Here is a 23863-nt window from a genome sequence, read left to right as displayed (position 1 = left end):
TCAATACATTAATTCTGCCTCATTTAGAAGCTGTGGTTTCCATTAAACACGCTCCTCAGAAGCCTTGTTAAAAGTGCTAGTCATTTTTCTCACGGAAGGTGTCAGTCACTTTAGGGAGTTCTTGTTGTTCGACACCAGCGTTGGTCCTTATCATCAAGAGCTCTCGAATCTCTTTGACTTTCCAAGTTGACATGTTCACCTGCATCTTCTTCGTTTATAATGCTTCTTTTTCATCCTGAGATAGTTGTATTCATTTATTTTTTCAGTTTTCAGTCTATCACATGTTAGATAGGCCCAGTGCCAGAACACACACAGAATATCTCACGTGCAACCTAAATGAAAGTCGAACAGAGAGCACCGCTAAAGACACAGGGAGGGACAATCCACCAGCCTGCCAATGCAGAAGACATTGGTAATTGTCCCAGCAAAGCCAATACAAATATACACACTTGTCAGTGAGGAGGTGCAACATGGCAGCATCCGGTGATGATGGAGCTCTCACCTCATTCAAAACAGTGTAAGGGTTTTCTTTTGAATGGGCCCGATTCATGGAAATAAATGTCTCTTCAAAGTCCGGATGATTATGATAATATGGTGATTCTGGGCTAAAATCACGAGTATTTCCTTATTGCTAAATCTGATTGCAAAGTATAATTTGATTAGGTCGTCCATTTCTGTCATAACAGGCGACACGGCAAGCGGCAGTGTTGGTGGTGCGATGAGGTAGATCCGACCAAAGTGAAGCAATGTGATTGCTAGACTGAAAAATTAAACCACTATTTTCCGTGTGTTTGCCTCATAAATTTGTCATTTGTTTAATATTAATCTGAAATATTATCAAACCTTTTTCTCATGTTCACGTAAATGTCTTACTTAAATCTCGGAAATGAATCTCAGTTTTTTCACTAATACAAATGCTGACTTTTTACAAGTAATCATTGTAACACATTGTTGTACATCATGGCAAGTGTTCAAGGCAAGGCCAAACTAAATCAAAGATCAATACCAAATAATCTAAAAGTCCCACAGAGGAAAGAGATTCTCAAATAAAACCAGCAACTGCAGGAAAAAGAAATTTGTGATTTTTTTTTTCCAGATTCTTCAATGCGTTTCTGTGTAACCCATTACAGACTGATGAAGTTAGACTCTAATATTTTAAGTCAATATAAAATATTAGACAACACTATGTAACCAGTGGATTAATACATGTTTCTTATTGCTGATGTCTGGAGATAGCAGTCAACCAAGCTTTCATTTGACTGTGTTGGCTCAGGTCCATTTGGGTGAAGTCCATGTTCTTAACCCACGTGTATATATAGAATATGATTGTGTTTCCTGTCTGGCAGTTGCCTGTTACTTACAAACTCCACATTTTATCAGCTGAGGGAAGTCACGTCATTCATAATTGGCTATTCTATGTAAAGTGAGTTAAGTCACTGCAGAGGTTGTTTAAATGTGCCCTATCACTAATGTTGTCATACTCATTTAGTTATCATTAATTCTAATGTATTGTGGGTCATTTAGGTTCACTAGGGTATTTGCATTACAGGACATGACATTTGGACAAAGTTGCATTTATTTATCCATTACTGTTTACATGCTGTTTAGACTTCTCTGCATGGGGAATTCTCTTCAGGGGCGGCTGTGGCTCAGTAGAGCAGGTTGTCCGCTAAACAGAAGGTCGGTGGTTCAATCCCCATCTCCTCCTTTCTATATGTCAAAGTGGTCTTGTGCCTGATGGCTGTGCCAGATTCTGAATACTTAATTAAAAAGGACAATTCATTTCTTCCATCTATCCCATTCATGTTAACAGGATAATTAGATTAGATGAATAGATTTTGGTACACAAAAAATGTACTGAACTGATTTGCACCAAAATGGTTGAAGTGATCGGACAAGGGCCGAGGAGGAGACCGTTTAGTGTCGGTGTGTGTATTTTCTGTAACTTTCAATTACAGTGGAGGTATGTGCCGAGTGTCATCCAAGTTTTTAAGTTAACTGAGCCAAAATGTTAACATGTAATCCCCAGGAACTGCCATCATACTCCCTGTAATCCCTGGTTGGAAATAACTGGATCACAATCAATAGTGAATAATGAGCGATTTCATTGTTTATATTACCTAAAGGTTTGAGATTTAAAGAAAACATTGTTTCCATTGATTCAACAGAACTTAGGTTTCTGGAACTGGACAGTGAAGATCAAAATATTTCAGTGCAAATCCTCTGACCTTTTCAGTTTAACATGACACCAAAGACGAGGGTCCTCCTCTCCCTGACCAACATGAAGTGCATTTGTGGTCTAAATTTGCGAGCCACGGTTCAAAAGCTTCTGGTGGACATATACTGATTACTCCTTTAACTTGATTGTGGGAAATTAAATAATGCAATAGCTGTTTAATGAGAACTAAGCAGAAAATCAAATCAACTTTGACCTTACCCGAACTAATGGTTTGTGCTGTGGACAAAGAGCTGTTTGTTTGCTCTGTCCGGCTATATTTGTGATCCTGCTGTTTGAATGGGTAGGAGTGCCGGTCGTTCCTCTTCCCAGCAATGCAACAGAGAGGAAGACCAGAAATGAACACAAGGGGGGTGAAAGGGAAAGGCCAGAACTCTTGCTTTTATCACACGCAGGTTACAGTTTTTATACTGACCTGCAATTGCATCATGTAGTAACCTATGAAGTCCTTAGTTTCATACAAGCTTGAATCTCTGTCTTTTGAGTAATATTGTGGTAAAATCCCACATTTTCCAAAACTCTAGACAGCCGTAGTCAAATGCAACTTGTGTCCAACTTGTCAGTCTCTTCAACTCTTGTGAAGCAATTTAACGCTCTGGGGCCATTTTTTTTATTTTTGCACAAACATTAATTTGGATTCAAGGATAAACTGATCAGACGTTGGTGGTTAAAGGTCAAGGTGATGTTGACCTCACAGGTTTTGATGATACCTCAGGAATTTGTACGCTAATTATGACAAAATGCATGTAATACCTATAACTGAAGTGGTTAGACTTTAATAATTATGACATAATTCACTTCAAGTCTAATTAACTTCCTTCAAAGTCTGCACAACATTTCGTCCATCCTTCTGTCCGTCGTTCCCATTCTCATGAACACGATATCAAGGGAACGCCTTTCTTCAGATTTGACCCAAATGTTTGCTCAGACTCCAAATTGAACGGATTTGATTTTGGTGGTCAAAGGACAATGCCACTGTGACCTAGCGTCCATTACTATTTTTGTGAACCTAAAATATATATGAACCCGGAGTGCTCCTGATGACATCAGACATTACACTTGTTCAGCGTGAGTACAAGAAACAGTTTTTGCTTGTTCAAAATGTGCCTGTTAGTGCAGGGAATCGCTCTCTCCCTCTATCTCCATCCATCTATGCCTTATACCCATCCCTCTCTGTCTAACTTTTAATCTGTATCTGTTTCTCCATCTCTGGTTATGGCAATAATCTGATGTGCAGGCAGAGGAGGCACCTGTGCGAGGCTAACGTGAGACGACGCAGATCTTTTCATCACAGTGGGGAGCCCCACAGACCAAAAGACTCACTTAAAAGGCGTATTTCAGGGTATTAATTGCTTGACATGGCTAACCCAGGTATGGGAAACCTTTAGTCTGGCAATTAAAAGGACTAGAGGACGGGGGGGGGGGGGGCTGTAGTCGGCCAAGAGGATGGCTGAAATACTTCAGTGTGTGTAACAAGCGGCGAGGTATTTCTGACAAAATCACGTGTCGTGAGATGACAAAGTTATGGTAATTAAGTTAACCGCTCCTCCTTCGCCCTCGCTCTTTCATGGTGTGTCTGGTTCTGTACGTGAGTGGGAGTAATTTCACATGACCCAGGGTTTTCACTCCAAATCTGCAATCTCTGGCTTTGACAGATATCAGTAAATGAAATTTATGGGACAAAAGAGAGAAAGACATGGAGACGAGAGCCGCAGACAGATAAAGTAAGAGACTGGCGCCCTGATGTGACCCGTCGGTGAATCCTACATTTTACTTAGCTCTGAGTTTGTGCCAATGTTGTATCATAAATATATGGATCTACCTTAAATGCTGTTTTACAGAAAATGCAATCTGATTTGAAATTTCAAACCCTTACCAAAAAAAACTATGTAGACTAGAACATGTTCAGTTATAGGAAATAATGCTGAATATTTTGAATTAAAGCCCACAGTAGTGACAGCAGTCATTTAAATGTTTGTTTAAAGTTCTCATAGTTTCGCTAAATGTATGGTTTCAACAGTCTGTTTTATTTGGTTAAATTCCAACACGATGTTCAGCAATATTTTTCCATATTGCCTTAAATGGAGTTGCACAAACATGATAGTCACAAACACTGGAAACCATCTCAGTCCAAGATGTCAGTTTATAGTGAACTAAGAAAAAAACACCCCAATTTTCAATAGTAAAAAAATATATTTTCAGATTACACTATTACAATTCTAAATAGTTTATTATTATTATTCACTTATTACTTAATTTTCAAGAGTCTGCACCCACACAGGCTATAATTTTTTTCTGTTCTCCTTACGTCATCAGTCCCAGCACCCCTGCTTCTTTTTAGTGAAGTTACATTCCTGTCACATTTGTGCTTTGAATCTGTTTATTTTGGTATAACCACTACATCAGGGTTGTATTGACTTAGTACCACTCTGAAGTCTACTGCAATTTAAACCCCATTATTCAGCTTGAAATACAACCAAGGTGCCTCCCATATCTTTAACTGAGTCTTCACTGTCCCTGTGCTGCTACAGTATCTGAAACAAGGCTGCTCTTTATCTGAGGCATTCAGATAAAGAGCAGGCACATGACACAGACGTATTGTTTGAAAATTTGATTTGAACAAATAAAATTGAAGTTCAGTCTGAGTTATTTGAAAATGATGTGATTAAGTTACATTGTGTGCAGTGCAGCATATGACCATTGAAACTCATCCACATTATTCATACAGTTCATTGCACTTTGCAATATTTTTACTTGACCTAAGCAACTCCGAGGCCGTAGCAGACATTCACTACACCCGTTTACACCAGCAGACATTTGCAATGTTTACTTCACAGTAGTGGTTGCACTTACCTGTCCGTACCAGTTATATTCCAGCATCGTGACACTTGTAGCATAACAGATGCAATGAAAGATGTACGTCTTAACTCTTGAACTGAAAACAAAACAAAAACTTAAAAGTTGTGTCCTGTCGCTCTCATCCCAACACCACTCTGGCTTTCCCCCGTGTGGAAGTGATGTCGTCAGGACTTTGGGGGGGCCAGGCAAAAAAGGCTAAGCCATCACACACATTTTTGTACACATGCAGTGGCGAGCGCACACACTCACTTGCACACATCCCTGACTCTCCTGTTGAATTTTGGCACTCCCAGGGCTTACGACCTGTTGATAATGACCCTGAACCCATTATTTTGAGTCAATGAATTGAAAGAAATAGGGCAAAGAATGAAAGCCACAGGGCCAATTAACGGCATTCTTTGATGTATTACCCTCGCTCGCCACTCAACCAGACCGCTCCGCGCCTTTTGTCTTTATCCCCTCTGTTATTCATTAATTATTCTGAGCGGGGTCAGAGTTCGTGCGGCTAATTGTGCAGACCGTCTCTCTTTGAGGATGGCAAAAGATTCGCCCAACACTGACACTCCCCCTGACTGTGCCCAGCCACCTTGAATTATGCCAATTATTCCAATTCTTTGATTTTTTTTTCCCTCCCTCTCTCTGTTCCATCATTGCACTAAGCTCTATCTCTCCCCCACCCCTTCTGACTCTTCATAGTTCAGTCTCAATCAGTGGAATCTCTTACTATCACACACACAGAAATGGGCAGTCTTTTGATAAGGATCATGGGTATTCTAGTGAGACTCGCGACAGTAAGGGTCCTCTGAGGTTAAACTATAGATGATCACTCTCAGATCAGACTGCATTCTTACATTATGATTATCTTTACATCAGTTTCAGTTGCAGTTTCTCATGCTGTGTATCGCTCAGCACTCATATGTTGTTACTCAAGCTGTGTCTCAATTCAGGTGCTGCATCCTTCGGAGGACGCAGCCTCCACCTCCGCGGGCTAGATAGACTGTGGCAGCAGAACCGAAATGAGACAGTTGAAAAACTTTTCATCACTGAAGTGTACTGAATCCTGGCATAGGTTGAGCCGGGAACTATCCACTTGTTGGGGCCTTTGTTTCTCTGGGATGGAAGGACACCTTCAAAATAGCTCGCAATCAGTTTTAAAAATGTAGCCCCTAAAGGACGCCGCCACTGAATTGAGACACAGCTTCAAATTTCAGCCTCCCTACAGTGTATTTACCAATTATAAGGTGTCATAATACCATGTTTTAAGATGTTTCTAGGGGCATTTTGCCTTTATTGATATGAAAGCACAAGCATGAAAGCGGGAGAGATAATGAGAGAAGAAAAGCAGCAAAGGGTGGAGTCAGAATCAAGCCTGCAACCACTGTAAGACGACTAAAGCCTGTGGGGGGCCGATGTAACTCAGTTAGGTAGCAGGCACCCCAGCACAGTTTTTATTCAAAGTCTTGCACCCTGCATACTTTGAACGCGAAGAGTAAGGCCACTGTCGTTTTACACTAATTATGAATATACAGCCTGCAGCTAGCTAACTTAGTGGTAGTCACACACATAAGCCTCCATAAAACCACAAATTACAATGTTTTTGGACAAAACATGCACACTAGATTTTTATAGGCACAGCTTGGTTTATTTTCTTTGCAGTGTGACTGACTAAATAGTTATCCTCCTTGTCATCAAGCTCATTGAGCTTTGTCCATAAAGGAAAGAAGTTTTATAGCCTATTACAAAAAGAAAACTACACTACTTTTTACGATTCTCTCCAAACTCAAAGTCGTCTTGTTTCCAAAGCTCCCGTAACTCTTGAAAAGTGTGTTCCTCTCCATTTTGAGCCACTTTTGCAACCATTGGAAACTGCACTTTAGGATGAAGTACACTGGCTCACATGTTACAGCTCTTATCTTTAATATGAGAGTAAATGAAAAGCAACATATAACTGTTGAATTTCGGTACTTACACAGTATATGATCGTCTTGTCTCAGTTTTATCTTGTGCAGTCTGCTTCACAAGAGGGGAAATGTAATTCGAATTGGAAACGTCTATTATGGCAAAAACCCTTTAACCTGATTAGGAGAATTGACAGCATATAATAGTTTAATTATCTGTCTCCTTAAAAGTCCCATTATCTGAAGCATGAATGTGGAGGGTTGTATTACAGATGTACTGTTTTTAAAGGTCTCTCAAAGTAGACTACAAGTAGCAAACTACACTGTAAAGACAAGAGAGGAAATAATAGATAGAAAATAATTGACTGATTTGTGATTATTTAGAAATTGTTTTGTCAAGATATTTAAGCTCTGCAAGATTTCAAGTAATTAAAATTTTTTTTTTATCTATTTATTTTATTGTTCATTGTATTGCTGTATTGTGTTGCATTCAGCTGTTGTATTTTAATTGTATTGTTAAGCACCGTGAATTGCAACTTTCCACTGATTGACTGATTGAATAATCAAATAAGTAAAATGTAACTAATAGCTATCAGTTAAAGTAATACAACCAAAACGAGGAGCCACATTTAACACCACTGGGTGAGAAAATCTGCCTCATATAATAATAAAATAATCAGTAATCCGTTAACATGGTGCTATTAAAAACACCTAGATTACATCTGCTTTATCACCTCCTGTTAGAAGTCAGTTTTCCCTTCAGTTCCCTTGTTGTCAATTTGTCTTTCAAGACATCAGCCATGTAAGATCACTGAACGCCTAAACTCTATGCTAACCCCTTCTGTGTGATGTGTTTTCTTCAAAGGGGAGTCCCACACAGCACCTCTTGCAACGGGCAGTCTGAAAGGTTAGGTCCTCGGGCCATGTCTGTGTCCCTGACGCCACTGGCTAAACACTGTGTCCCACTCTGACCTCTGTAACTTGCTGTGGCTGTGTGTGTGGGGTTTTGCCTATCACAGCTGCTCATCTTGCCTTTCAACGGCGAACAAAGGGGCAGGGACATCGACAAAGGGCCTTGATAAGATCACGTAGTAGCCACAAGCCAAAAACAAGGATTCAATGAGGGTACAAGCTCTTTGATTCCTTTTAAGGCCTGGCCTGGCATTTTCTACTGTCTTTCGACTTAAGGAAGTTTCCATAGATTGTATCTTGTGCTTGCTTTCTTTCGAGGAAGTTTTAGATGGAAGTGAAGATATCTGAAAGACGGAAAGTGTCGATTTGGCTTTTTTATGTCGCATAAGAGATCAAGGTTGACACCGCTTATCTATGTTTTATATCTGCTGCTTAAAACAAGTTGAAAAAAATAGTTAAAACCCTTTTCTTGAGCTGCATTTCTTGTTTAACAATGACAAAAATCACATTACCCCATGATTAGCTTAATGAATATAATATGTCCCTCTTTTTTGACTTTCCAAAATCTGCTTCACGTGCTGACATTCAAACGAATGTTTGCTCGACTGAGATCAATTCCACTAATGCTTTTAAACCACATTATTTTTCCATTTCCTTTTCCACTTTGCCAGAAGATTGTTCTATTAGTGTTTCCTGTGATGTGACATTGTAATTTCATGACAGCAATAATTTACAAATCCCCTCTCAAACTCACACACACTCTTTTTTTTCTGTTTTGATATTAATATCCAAGGATGCGGACCAGGTTTTCTCATACAGGGCACAGTTTATTACAACTGGATCACAAACACACACTCATTCATACACACACAAACACACTAGGGGTTCCCGAATACCAATTATGTTGTTCTTGTTCCCCCTTCTGAGCTTATCTAGCCTCCGGGGAGACCCCCAGCCCACTCCCTTTCTTAAACACAGTTCCCCAATCCCAGTGGGGAGCCTCCACTGGTCCCAACACACAGTCCCTGTTTACCCTTTCTCCCTCCTGCACCCTGTCCACATCCCTATGCAGCCACACACTCACACTACTCACTATTACTCTCCACAAATTGTACTTCTTTTGCCCCCTTTTGAATCCTATTAGTGTGTAAACTTAGTTTAACTGAAAAAGACTGTCGACTTCACTCAATTAGGCCTAAAAGGATTAGGGTTGCTGGTATGGGCCTGGAGGTTTAAATAGGAATGGAATTTTGGCAGACACCTGCTCCATCCATTGCATTAATCTTATAAAGGCTATGGAGTATGCAGGGGCCCCGGTGATGCCCAGGGTTGAATGAATGTCTGTGGTAGGTGCATGGGTATCAGCCCTGATGGCATTAGTACCAGAGAAAATGTGGCTCAAGGGTGAAAGAGGGCATCACTGAACCAAAAGTCAATATACATGTTCAGATAAGCACTAAATCTACTTCACGACACAGTGAATGTAAATGTAGAGAAACGAAACGCTTAAATATTAATGTTATTCAACTTTCTTGGGAATCATATCATGGCATTTAGATCAAATCATGTTGCTGATGAATCTGATGTTCTCCATGCTGTGGTGTAAAAAAAGCAAGTACATAGCCCAGCCAACGTGACCGAACCCGACTTCCACCTGAATATCGTCTTTATATACATGTCAGAAAAATATGCTTATTATTATTATTCTAATACTGATTTCAGTCATAATTAGGCACACACAATAAAAAGGAATAGAAGTTAGTCAAGCTTTTGTTTCATGCATGGGAATTATGTTGCAATGTGTGACAATGGAACATAGCTAAATAAAGTGGACATGAGTAATGATCATTCATCTGTACATTCAATACTTCAGAGAAATATGTGTATTAATATTGTTACACATTTTGTCAAATATTCAACTCTAGCTTGGTTAGGGAACATTTGCACTCGAATAAGAGAAGTAACAACATTTTTATTTGTTCTCCAATTTCACCATATTGTTCAGACTGTATGTACTAATGGGTAAAATGATCAAAACATTTCAATGTTTGGGCCTGAAATTATATTTATCTGGTGTAACTTCATGGATGCATTCCATCATGTCAAATGCAAACCGATGCTGAGGATGTTTGAGATGGTGGTAGAAGGGAAGGAAGGTGTTAATGTAAATAGATATGGTTTTGATAAGAGTGGGAGAGAGTCGAGGGGCCTGTGTTGTTAAGATAATTACTAACGGTCATTGTCTCTTAATACACAGAGACAAATGGTCCTCTAACCATGTCACTGATTGCTTTACTGCTTGATCTCATTCACACAAAACCTAATCACTTGAACTCTTATACCATCCGCCTATATATTACACATTATGGAGGTCATTTCAGTTTTTATCTTTGTATAAAGCGGGAATGCAACTGAATGGTAATAATAATGTAGGCTTTAAGAACTGAGTTCCCAGACACATTATAAACATAACAAAAAATATTCTGTTCTAATTACAAAATCTGAAGCTCTAATGCCAAATGTGCTCTCAGTTTTTAAATCTACATTTACAATTCGGCCCAATCCAGTGCCCCAGACAGGCTCCTGAGTTAAGGCCATACAGTATGTAACATTAAAATCAATTTAAAGGGATTCATTGATTGAATTTAGATATTAACCACTGGCCATCACTGGCAGTACCTTTACCAATCTGAAAGGATAAGCTGCCGACAGACAAAAGCAATGTTCAGAATCATCCAGCAAAAAAGCTGATCCTGCCTCACTTGTGGCACAATGCAAAGCAGTGTCCTGAGGCAATTTGGTGCATTTGCTGATCGATCCCATGTTGTCAGTGTTTTCCTGGTTAAGGTCATGGTTTAGGTTAAAATGTAAATATGCTATTATCATTTTCTGTATTGGACAAGATCACAATCATTCCTGAACTTTTACCAAATGCTGCCAGTTTCGAGGAATAACTTTTAATTTTACTGAAAGCTGAAGAACTACATTGTAACAGTGTATTCAAGTATCAACATTTTTGCTACTATATCTGACATTGCAAATTAGTTATATGAACTTAATTTCTAGTTGATGATATTGCATAATATTCCTACATTACTCATTACATTTGTGGATCAAATATGTTGTTGGATGCTCAAAGCCACACAACACATTGTTGAGAATGGATCAATCCTCTGTGGATGTTTTCATGTATCATCACAAAATAATAATGACAGTTTAAATAGCAACAAAAACAATCGAGTTTCTATAAAATGCAGCATCTTTACTGGCTCACAACCGTTAGCAGCATGTAGAGATCATTAGTCAGTGCCATGCTAAGTTTCCAAATGTATTACCAGATGGTGACAAATGTCCTCAGTGAAGTCAATCCTCTTCGTTACTAATCACCATTCTTCCCAGGAGTGTCATACCAAGTCTCATACCAACACCTCACAATGTCCTTCCCGGAGGTCTCTCCACGACTCTGGATGCCGTGAATAGCAATCTTGGTGGCCTTGAAACCCCCCCCAGCACCCCCACCTTCAGGGATTATGATATGTTTTATCCAGAAGTGGTCTGTGTTTTTGTTCTGTGTGTCAATTATCGGGACAGTCTGATGGCTTTATCTCTGCCGTTGTAAGAACAATTCAGCGTAGGAAGAGGTCAGGGGTGAGCTGGAGGGGTGGTGATGTCTGTGTGTGTATGTGTGTGTTGTTAGGATGGAGTTATGTCCAGTGTGAGACACTAAAGAATCAAACGTGAAGCTTTAAGAGGGCAATTCTGTCTAATCCTATTAGTGTCTTAGATAACCCTTTCATAACAAAAGGGATCAGGGGAAATGCTCTGTGAAAAATGACTCTTAACCAACCAATCATAAAAAAATCAGGGAGTTGCAAACGTGTATAAATATGCTATTCTGTTTAATAAAGGAATAATGTGTCCCAAACTTAAATCTGTAATTATGTATAAGACCAGGCCTCATAAGCACACTTAAACAGGATAAAGATAAAGAAACTGTTAAACCAAACAGTTCACTATTTAGACCTTGTAAACACTTATGGGTCAATAACACATGATTTAATCCAACCACCACGGCATCCAAATTTGATAAATGGCCACCAAGAAGGGTCACATCACCCAGTTTCACAACCAACTGGCAGGACCTCTGGGTATGAACCTCCTGATATCAGTTGCAGAAAATGTAATCCACGGCTCTGCATTGGAGTCCAGCCAATGGACACATGGAAATAAAAACCGTGATAAATGCAAAAGGGGTACTGGAACCCATGGACAACGCAGACACTTGGGCCAGGATGCTCCTTCGAGGCCAGAAAGTCCAGGAGCATGATGATAAAGGGGGCAAAGTTAACAGCGAGTCCTTTGTCCGAGTGAAGAGGGAAGTCATCCCATCCTTTAAGCAAATCCCGATGAAATGCTTGGGGAAGTGATTTAATGCATCACTAAGAGCTGGAGCCAATGTCAACAATGCTGTGAAGCAGACTGTTGAATGGCTGAAAAAGATCGATAAATCCAGACTTCCTGGTAAATTTAAGATTGGGTTGTTAAAACATGGCTTTCTGCCCGAGTTTCTTTGGCTTTGGACACAGAGTTCTCCATGACTGCTGCAGTGGACATTTGAGGGACAAGAAATAGGTCACTGTATTTAGCAAGGAAGGTGCCAGGGCTTTCTAAACTAAAAGATCAAGGCACAATGTGCAGCAAACTGGGAGATGAGATCAACATGGGAAGGAGGCTGGAGGTGGTGCACACAGCACCATTAGGAAATTGTATTATGGTCATTTAGTGACAGTTGGATCCCACCGAATGATTTCTCTTGCTGGCCAAAGGCTATGATTACTTCACAAAGAAATCACACCAACAGGTGTATGTCACAAGAATGCATATCTATTTGTTTGAATAGTGACTTCATCTCTTTTATTTAATTCCTCTATAATGATAATTTAAGGTTCCAGTTTGTTTTCTAAGGCCTACATATTTCAGAGAACTTCTCTAATTGCTGTTGTTTGTCGTCCTAAAGCCCACTGTAGTGTTTCTGAGCTTTACTGAAATAAGAGATTATTATTGAACATAAGAAAACAATATTTTCTGTGTTTAACTATGGTTCCATGCCAACAGCTTAAATAAAGTCATATTAATTCGCTTCCTAACTGCATTATGTTACCTATAGTTCAGCTTTTATGTTCACGCTTCCGGCACAGCGTTCCATCTATCTGAATTATTACACAGGACTTCTGTCTCTATTACTTCATCCATGCATGCACCCAGTCCGGCAGGCAAACAGCAGTCGAGCCAGCCCAGGCGCTCAGCCAGTCCAGATGGGTGGTCCAAACCAATCACTGCTGCTCTCCCATGCCTTGGCCTGCCAGAATCCCTGCTGCCCTGACACCCTCCTCTTTTTTTTTCTTCACTCTCTCTCCCTGTCTCATGTATTCCCTCTATTTCCTCTTCTCTCTTCACTCCAGACTCGACTAAATCTTTACTCTTTTCTCCAGTATGTCTTAAATCTCTCTCACCGTTTCCACCTGTGCACGAGCAATGACATTAGTTACTCTTTCTTAATGTTGTTGACCACTTTGAACTGAGAAATGTTTTTTTCCAAAGTGAGTCACTTATTTGATCACGCTTTGAAGTTCACGATCGAAAATTCCACAGCCCAAAATGATGGGTCTTCACAGTTAATGGTTTTGAATTATGTTTTGCCGTAACAAGATTATATTTCACGGGCAGAATGCATTTGTCAAACCACTGCATTTGTCTTCGATTGTCACAGTTCACGCTGTACTCGCTGGCTGACACTGAAGTCTTGTCTCTGTTTCCACCATGACTCACAGGCACTACTATGGATATTAGACAAACAAACCTTGAGTTGTGGTGTCTAGGTATTTACTCGCAACCTTGTATTTGACAGCAGTTTCGGAACCCACCAGAACCCACACTAAGGGCTTCGGGAGTAGACTGACTATATTAAAGCAAACTTGATCACACTGAACCTTCAAAATCTAGAATCACCTTTTCCTCTGAGTCTCCACAGAAAGCTGACCATTTCAGCATCTTGAAACACTGGATGCATTCAGAAAGTCAAATAATCTCCTTTCCTATCCGCTGTTCCTTGACCCTGATGGTATATACGTCACAAGGTCAAGGAAAGACGTGAAGGGGAAGCAGTAAGGAGTTAAGAAAGGAGAACCCCAGTGTGGAGAAAATCAGATTCCAGTTACACTTTCTTTCTTGTTTCTTCAAAAACAACTTTATTTATCACAGAAGATACGAAAAAAATCTAAGGTACTCTAGGTTGTGTGCTGACAGTTCTAATAAAGTTTCCTGTTCAAAACAAGAGAAAATATTTTTTCGGTTTATATAGAGGAAACATTGAATCATCACCTACTGGAAATAACAACAAAAGTAATTTAATAAAATAAATGAAACTAACAGAACTAAAATATGAAGAATATACATGGAAAAAAAAATTTTTTTGTATGTATTCCATTTCGAGGGAGATGATGGTTCTGTGAACTATAAGTTCGTTAGAGTCCTGACTGGACAGATGTGACAGAGAAGAAATTAGACAATCACGTGAGGATTCGCATCAGTTCTGGATCGTGTCAAGAGAATAAAACAGCTGTTCTGTTTTTTCATATTTCTGTGGGTGTGTCCAGGTGAAACTACGAGGTTTCGTCACTTTAAATGTTGCTGCCGCAAATGCTTATGGGGCGGCATTTTTTCCTTTCCTTTCATAAAGATTGCTCATGCCAAAGGAGATAAGTTAGGAAGCATTGAAGCTCCTTTCCTTATCCTTTGAACAGCTCTTATTAGGGCGGCTGCTGAAATATTTCTGGGTCATTTCACTCAGTTAGGAAGGTTCCTAAGTCAAATGGACTATGTGAAAGCACCCATTGGTTTTTATCGCCACACTAGGTCAAAAAGAGGGCCAGAATTTGGAGAAGGAATTTACCCCCTCCTCACATTGCCTCCACCTGCATCTACGTAGCCACTCTTCCTCTTGTATTGAAGGGGGGAAGCATGTACCTTAAGGCATTTATTGACTGCACACACAAGACCAGCTTTAGCACATGAAAGGCCTCCTACAGAAGTGAAAAACATACTGCAACAATGCTTTGAAGTCTATCAGTCATCCATCTAATGTAGGGATGTTTTCTGTTCCTCCTCCTCTAAAAGTCTGATTCATATCCCCCCTCCCCGAAGCTCCCTTCCCCAAGCCAAAGGAAATAGCCGATCTGGGAGTCATTTGGCTTTTCTCACAATAGCCCAGACGTATTGCAGTCATACATAATTCAGCCTCACTTTTGCATCAAAGCAATGCAGGAAAATATATGTGATTTAAAAAAATCCCAGATGAGGCCTGCAATAGCTGTGCAATCTATGCACAAGTGCATACAACGGTATGCCTACCTCGAATGCCATACAGTAATTGCAGCAGCTATGGCTCAGTGATCTGTCAGCACATTGCGTAACTTCCCCCCTCAGTCTGCTGCACCCGGCTGCTCCACCTCTCACCTGAATAATGCGGAGGATTTGATGCTGTTGTGAGCGCGCCTGTGCAGGGAACCTCCCACTGCATTGTGCATGCATGAAAGGCAAACTCTGGGTAAACGCCGTGGCCAATTCTCCAGATTTTTACCTGGAGACCTGTAGGTTTAATGTCATTTTCTTAAAGGCCTCTTAAAAGCTGTGATGAATAGCCCACAATGTGCCATTGATGTTGATGATCGGAGGAGGTTCACCTGAGGAAGCCTGCTGGGATTACGACCTGACTGGGTTTCATATTTATGACAGCTGACCCATTTGCATTTAGTGGAATGCATGTGGACAAGAAGAAGGGGAAAAAAACTCATTGTGTCTGTTAAACCAGAGGTGTTAGTTGTTTATGTTGTGATTGCAGTTCTTTGTGTGATCGCCATATACAGTACATGCAATGTGAAGAGATTGAGGGGAACAAAGGGAGTTCAATGATCTTTTTTTAAGCATTAATGTAAATGTAAACTAATATAAGAATATAACACAGATGGAGACCTTTCTTGGTGAATTATTTACGCCAATGCCTGAAACAAAATATCTGAAATGCCCATTTTTTTTCATATATAATTTGAGTAAATAGATGAAAATAAATTAACATGTCACTGGAAATCAAATGTTCCTGTTATATATGTAGATTTTTAGCCATGGCCATTTGACCCCCCCTTGGCTTTCCCACCATGATGTCAATATTTTCTGAATTTCAGTGGACTGTCTCAACGACTGTTGGACAGATTTCCATGTATATTGAAAAATTGATGCCATTCATGTTGCCCTGAGGATGAACTGTGACAACTTGTGAATTTATGAGTAAATATCTATAAACAATCTTTAGCATCAGCTGTGCTTTGTGGTTGTTCTTGCCAATGTAAGCATGCAAACACACATTTTAAGGTAGGGAAAATGTAATGCACTAAGTATTAACATTCACGCTAATGTCAATATTGTGATTGTAAGCATGTCAGCGTGCGCGTTTTAGCATTTAGCCAAATGAAATGCTGTGTCAATGCAGAGCTGCATGACTGTAGACCCTGTTTTGCTGGTTGATGATTGAGCCACGAATATTTGATTCTTATTTATAGACCAGCAGTCTGATGAGGTGTTACCATGATAGTCTCCTGTGTCTATACCTACCTTCCATGTGTTTTGAGATTGATGCCAAGCAGCGGATTGTGGTCTCGTGTAGCCTCCACCATAGGCATACTGGGTCGGAGATTGACGAACAGCACTGCCAGGATGAGGGTCCCAGAACTGAGGCCAGATATGTGGATATGGTCCTGAGTTGTACAAACGCTGTCCGTCATCTCTTTGATTCACCCACTGGTCGTTTGGGCTGGAGCACGAGTGGAACATTTTCTTACAACTCAAAACTGTAGACAAAAAATGGAAATAACAATTAGTAAGTTAGTTAACCAATTATGTAATTAAATTGTTATATTATCTTTATTAAATTAAGATTTACTATTTAATTTCTCAGTGGATAACTGATTAAGGAGACTGAAAGGAGAGGGCAGGAGGGAGTTGCATGGCAGGATGTGTTTGTGTGTGTTTGCTTGGGTATTCATTAGTAAAAACTGTGTCCCACATTGTGTTGCAACGGTTGCCATGGTTTTTCTGGTTGCTGCTCTTGGTAGCTGACCAGTTTCTATGCTGAAACATCAGGAACATAGAAAATCTAAAACCACAGCAGTACATATCACAGGGTGGTCAACGTTACTTGCAAATGATCCCTGACCATGTGTGGCAGAATCCTTTTCCTCTGCCTCTAAAGCTGCTCTCAGACATGCACTGAACCCCGGACATGCTCCAGAAAATATCCAGAGGGGCTGTATGTGAAAACGCAAAAGCCTGAGTTGTTTTGGACTTTCTCTACCTGCCAGCACACTGGTAAAAAGTCTGGAGAATGTCTGATTAGAATACAACAGGTTATTGTTCATAGAGAATTCACAGGGAGCGAGTGGGCGTGTTGACAACATTTCTAACACCAACAGATGCATAACTGGAAAAAAAAGAATACAAATATCATTGGATGAAAAAGTGGTGTCATACACCTAGAAGACAACAAAGAAAATGTTGATGATAATGACCAACATCGTTGTCGAAATACAATATGTCCTGCCTCCTGCACGCTCTATCCAGATGCTCTTCATCACCTGAGTGCTCAAGATCATTCCCTGTTGTGAATCCAGACAATCTCTGGCATTACTGGCATATTTACCATACATGGATAACCAAAGAAGAATAGTAACTACACTGAGTGTACCATTAATTCTTTTATTTTACTTTCTTCTAGGTAGCCTCGCTGTCTGCTGTCAAGTTGGAGAACTTGGGGAAAAGAAATTAACCAATTTCCAGAAGAAAGTTGCCTGGAACTGCATTAGATGGCGAGAAGTCATCAGTAGCCGATGGTCCCAGGGGAAGCCAAGGACACAAGTATGAAAGTAAGTACTTCATATCTAAGTTACAATACTTGAGTGCAAATTAGCTGTCACTGTCACCGGTGTACTAATGGAGAGTACATGTGAAATAGGACACGCAGAAGTGGTTGAACATGAAAAGAAGGTAGGTATAAAAAGAGAACGCGTGTGATTATAATCTCTGCGTCTTAGTTTCTGCCCCTCTCTCTTCTTTTTTCATCCTTCCCCTATGTGTGAGGTTAATTGGTAAGGCATATATGGCTGCCAGGCTGTCCAAGCATGGTGCAAACAGTGTTTAATTGCCTTTGTTCTGTCACCAACAGTGCAGAATTCCTCCGCTGCAGAATTCGCCAGGCCCCTGTGTAAAAATGCGTAAAGGACGTGGGCCGGTCATGACAAAAAAAAAGGAAAAAGGGGGGTTGTCAATATAGAGACAGGGTTTTGTCCACCTAGCTGCATTCCTGCAAGAATTGTCAATTGGAACAACTGGATTGTTTGTTTGGGTTTACCCCGAGTCTTTGTCTTGGTATTTGTGAGCTTCTCTGTCAGCCCATGAGCAAGGCATCTTACTTAAACAACAATTGACTGGCTAAACACACAAGTAGTATTTTATGGGAAAGTCACTCAACCAATAGGGGTCTTTCAATTAAAAAAAGACCATCGTGGTATCCTGGGAGTTGTTGTTGTCAGCACCATTGTCAGTGAAACATGATGTAACCTAAGTTTTATTCACATGACATTTAATCACTTTACTCACATTATGTGTTACAGTATAGACAGTGGAAGGGAAAACTTGCTTGCAGTGTGTTTTTCCTTTTTCAATATGATGCAATTAAAAGGCCCAAATGAAACGTCCCGATATAAAATTTTGGATTTCTCTGGGTTTGAACATTGTTGGAAATGTTGTATATAAAGCAAGTACATCAGGTCTTGTCCTTTTTTAGACATTTATGATGATTATATCTTTAACTGCAATATTTACTTCAAAATTATCTTTTATGAAATGCATCAATTCAGACATTAATCTGTCTGATTATAGCGGCTGGAAGCTGAATGTGATTATTGTTGCTGATTTTCTTTTTTTTAGCTTTAATTGTAATGATATTAAGTTTTTTTAGTGTGTGGGAGACGTAATACATCTTGACCTAATTGTCTTTGATTGGAATAATGAGACCACTGTCCATGGAGAGGAGCAAACTTACAGTATCTGACATGACTGGCTTGTGGAAAACAACCTCAGTCTGGACAACAATCACAGGCTTTTATAATAACTACAGGTTTAACTACGTATTATTTATCATCTCCAGTGTAAAACATTTCAGTTTGCCTTGGTTTACTGGAGTTTTCTGTCTGGTGTGAACAGTTAAGCAGATGGCAACCTGAACCTGTGTTCATTATCTCACGTCGTACACAGGGGATTGTGTGTGAAAGTGTTATAAGTGAGGAATGTTAATCCACTGTTGGCAGCAGTGGAAGAGGCAGCTGCCTTCCAAATGTCATTTAGCCAATTCAAATCCTTTGTGGCGATGGAATTTGAACGTCTTAACTTAAGTTACCAAAATTAAAGTTTTTAACACTGGAATTACTCTGATTTTTTTATCAAAATTCAACATTATTTTTAATGGCACAGCATTCAAATAGCACAGTAACTGTATATTTCTACATTAGTCTTTTTACTTTAAGCTACTTTAAGCTCTTTTTACGTTAAGCGCCACGTCTGTCTCACTGGTTTGCTGTATGCATAATATTTCTGGTACTCCTTCATGTGTGTTGCACTTAACGTAGATCTTTCATTAAGGTATAAAAACCTGCACCATCCCTGTAATACACAGCAATGTCCACATGTGGTTTCATGTAAATCAGTTTGGTAGCTGGTTCTCTGTTGTCCTCTCCTTAATGAGCTTACCTTGACCAATGTGACTCATTATTGATTGTCTGCTGAAAGGCCCCGTTAACACTATTGTGAAGACCTGAGCTCATGGGACCGGCACCTTATGATCTCCTGGTTGTTTAACAAGGCTCCCCCCCGTTTGACCCCCTTTTATTCCAACTGAGAGCTGACAGTTCACTAAAGGCCTCCCGCTGCTCTGGCAATCGGGTTTACACATACACACAAAGCCTTGTTGTTCCTGAGAGACACAGGGCAACAGTGCTGCACTGCTTCAGGCCCGATCCCGGGGTCTTCAGCCCCGTACACACCTGTATCATCATGTGGTTTTTCTGATCCCATCTCAAGTGGACAAAACTAAAAACAGGTGTGAACGCACTCAGACCACATTTGCCTGCCTGTCTGTGTGTGTGTGTCTGTCTGTGTGTGTTTCTGTATGTGACTGTTTGTCTGTATCTGTCTGTTTATGTATGTCTGTGATACTGTCTGTACATTTCTGTCTATTGGTGTGTGTGTGTGTGTCTGTCTTTGTGTATCTGTGTCTATCTTGGTGAGTTTGTCTGTCTATCAATGTGTGTGTGCGTGCACTTGTGTTTGCCTGTCCCTCCGTCTATGTGTGTATCCATCTGTCCATCCTTCCGTGTGTGTGTCTGTCTGTCTTTGTGTGTCTGTGTCTGTCTGTACATGTGTGTGTGTGTGTGTGTGTGTGTGTGTGTGTGTGTGTGTGTGTGTGTGTGTGTGTGTGTCTGTCTGCCACCCACATGGAGACAGGAAGTTGAGGTATCATTGGTGAGGACTTTCAGAGTGTCTGTGTCACAGATGAGAAAACACACACACACACACACACACAGTAACACACACACACACACACACTGACATTCGCCTCATTAAAACCTCTCCCATAGATGTACCACTTTGTACAGCTCTCCACTCATCATCACCTCCAATCCGCTCAACCCTGCCTCCCTGTGAGCTCCACTATTTATTTTCATCAGGGCCTCTCTCTCTCCTCTTCTTTCTCTTCTGCCTCTCGCTCTCCCTCTCACCCACAGTGGACTTTGTTGCTGGGCCGTCATGTATTGAAGCACCTATTTATTTGCCCTTTTTACTTTCTTCACCGCTAATTCTCTCTCATTGTCCCTCCTGGCGCTCCCCGGCGCGTCGGGAACAAGGCCGCCGCGAGAGCTTTTTGCTGCCTGTGCTCAAGACATGAGTCAGTGAGCCAAGATAATGATGAAGAGCTCAGACACACAGGAGACACACAGGAGATCCAGTCTCTATCCCCGATCACACCACAAGTCTCCTCCGAACACCTGACACCCCTCACACAAGGTCATTATCCCAGAGTATTCAGTGTGTGTGTGTGTGTGCGTGTGTGTGAGGAGCTGAGGTCATCACTGAAGCTGGACACTGTGCGACTTTACAAATGTTGTTAAACACGACCTCACACTGTGCGACCAAATTGTCTGCGATGAAAAGGCGGTTTACGTGCTCACACTGTTCGGTCCGATCGTCTGACCCGACCTGACCGCTCGCACTGTACGTTGCTGTCGGTTCCTCTGGACCGGTTTCGGATCATATTAGAAAATAGCATATGGTAGAGCCTGACTTAGACAGGATTTTTAAGACAGACATCAAGATTTGAGAGTATACTTTTTGTAAATATCAGCTGCTATTTATTTTTTTACATAAATAAATATGCACAAAAGTATATTATTTGAATCTTTATAATAATAATTAATGTAGATGCTAACAGGACAAACCTGCAGCTTGATTCTTATAGTTTGCTGATGCTTGTGATGAAGGCGGGTATAAATATTTTATCAACCACAAAGTAAATAATTGTATTAATATGACATTTACAGTATCACCAGATATCTGCTTAAGCAATTTTACTTTAATGAAGTTTGTTTTTTCTTTCATCTATCATCATCTCTCTATCTTCTCATTGATCATCTATAATTTTTCGATGTATCTTTCATCTGTCTATCTTTTTTCATCTACTATATTTCTCTCTGTCATTTATCTTTTTGGGGGCGTTGTTGAAAACCAGTCGGTACAAAGGAAACCAGGCACAGAGGAGCTTTTGTCGTCGGTTTGAAATGTTGGGGAAACAAGTGCAACGTGTTTTTTGTGCGTTGTCAAAAGGAGACAGTTTCTATATAACAGAGTCTATATGCGTCTACTTCACAAGTCCATCAGATCTACTCTGTGACTTCAAAGAGCAGTTTTCAGGAAGAGGCCATCGAACCGTGGATGAACATTCACTTTTCTCTCTTCCTTGGTCAAGGGTGCACGCCACTGCTGAGAGGAGGTTACCACCGTCTGACTTTGAAGTCAGGCCTCGGAGCAGACAGTGTTTACATTCTTCTTCCTGCCCAATGCGTCTTACACACACCTCTCTGTCAGACTGTGGGGAGGGGGAATGCTAAATATACAATATATATATATATATATATATTGTATATTATAATTATTACTATTATTATTATGAAGTAACATAAATAAATAAATAAATAAATAAATAATGCACTTTGGAACTGTAAGTTGTCATTTCCAGATTGGCCACAAGATGGTGTTATATGTACCCATTCAACTGCTGTGTGTGTGCATGTGTGTGTGCATGTGTGTGCGCATGAGTGTGTGCATGAGTGTGTGCATGTGTGTGTCATCTGATTTTAAAGACATCCTGTTGAGCCATGACTCACACGAGAATGATCTCTCACCATTGCAAAACTCTTGAAGTGCCCTGTGCACAAACCTTAATGCTGCACACTGCACCAAGTTTTGCACCCCATCTCAATATACAACCATCGACATGGCACAGAAAAAAATATATGTCTTAGTCATCATGGCTGTGACTCATCGTCCATTACACACGTCCACCCCTGTAGCTCATTCTGTCCACACGGTTTGCACCCCTCCCCGTCCCCATCCCTGAACCTGCACACGCTCCGCTCTCCCGTTTTGCAAGATTGGAGAAGTTCACAGGGTTGTTGTTTTTTTTCCTTAGTATTTTATAAATAATATCAGGTGACTCAAAATGAGGAAGTGTCCCATGGGGAACTCTGAAGATTTTTTCCTGCTGTGTCATTCTGATATCTCAAACAAACACAAACACAGCGTGTCCACTCCAGGAAGAGATGTGTGCAGCCAAGTGACACCTAATGCAGCGTGGAATTATATTACAAATGTAACAAAATGATATGCAGTTAGAGAGCAGCAAAATGCAAAGACTTTTCATTGAAGTGCATTTTATAAACATGCATAAACTTAGCAAACTGTTATGGCATTGATTGTAAAAACTATATATCACAAACATGTTGGAAAAGAAAAAGAAAAATTAAAACATATATATCACTAAATGACAGGTGTTTGTCCAAAGTCTCTATATCCATAAATATAGATTGTGTCCCACACGAAGAAAAGTATTTTCTTTGCTTTTGCAAATATAAAATATTTAACGACAGGTAGAAAACACTGCAATGCACAATGCAGGTATGACCTGTTGCAATAATGTTCACCTTACAATTCTGCTGAGAAAAAAAAATATATATATATATTTTGTAATATATTCATATATATGTAGAAAACTGTTCTTTCATCCTAAAACATCCCAACCTAGCAGTTATGTACTTCCTGTGGAGACAGGATGTTGTATGTGGAGAAGTGTGGTGAAGGGCACCTTTACCCCTCATTATAAAGAGCAGCAATTATAGTCACATTATAGCACACCTTAAATTGCAGCACAAATTGTCATTGTATTTGACAGATAAAGAATAAATCTCAAATTCTCAATTACCTGTAGATTGGAGGTTAAAGACGTCAGGTCCACTTGTTACATGCAAAGTAAAAGTCTGGTTATCTGCTTCAAAGTCCAATATTAAAATGAACTTGCTCGCTCCTCCTGATGCTCAATCATTCCTTGAAGCACAGGCTGTAGTGAAAGGCCCCCAGATTTAAAGCAAATTGTGTTTCCTCTTTCTCTCCCTGCAGGAGCGGGGTGCAAAGGGAAGCTTTCGTGCCAATTGCATGACCCTATAACCAAAACGGACATATTCACAGATTCTTGCAAGTCATCGTGTTGCATCATTTGTGGGCTTATAAAAAAGATTTAAAT

General features: G+C 40.2%; 2 protein-coding genes across 6 annotated transcripts in view; one reads left to right on the top strand and one right to left on the bottom strand.

The window, feature by feature from the left end:
* The window catches only part of tfec (transcription factor EC), a 41320-nt gene extending 17496 nt beyond the window's left edge, over window positions 1-23824 (bottom strand). For 2 of the 4 annotated variants that reach the window (XM_069520245.1, XM_069520247.1), the window contains exons 1-2: window positions 23546-23794; window positions 16573-16808 (exon numbers count right to left, since the gene is read on the bottom strand). In XM_069520245.1, the coding sequence (XP_069376346.1) occupies window positions 16573-16791 (219 nt within the window). In that variant the 5' untranslated portion in view covers window positions 16792-16808; window positions 23546-23794. Of the gene's footprint in view, window positions 1-5089; window positions 5229-16572; window positions 16809-23545 lie in introns of those variants that run through there. The other 2 variants (XM_069520246.1, XM_020092402.2) reach the window with 2 other exon arrangements.
* LOC109632879 (aldo-keto reductase family 1 member B1-like) overlaps window positions 1-23863 on the top strand; it is a 110296-nt gene that overhangs the window by 76918 nt on the left and 9515 nt on the right. For both annotated transcript variants that reach the window (XM_069520256.1, XM_069520257.1), the window contains one exon: window positions 17732-17879. The gene's annotated coding sequence lies outside the window, so the exon portion shown is untranslated. The remainder of the gene's footprint in view (window positions 1-17731; window positions 17880-23863) is intronic.

This window comes from Paralichthys olivaceus, chromosome 23, assembly GCF_024713975.1.
Source record: "Paralichthys olivaceus isolate ysfri-2021 chromosome 23, ASM2471397v2, whole genome shotgun sequence".
In the NCBI taxonomy this organism is placed as follows: Eukaryota; Metazoa; Chordata; class Actinopteri; order Pleuronectiformes; family Paralichthyidae; genus Paralichthys; species Paralichthys olivaceus.
The sequence above is the reverse complement of the archived record's forward strand: the minus strand, read 5'-3'. Positions and strand labels throughout refer to the sequence as shown.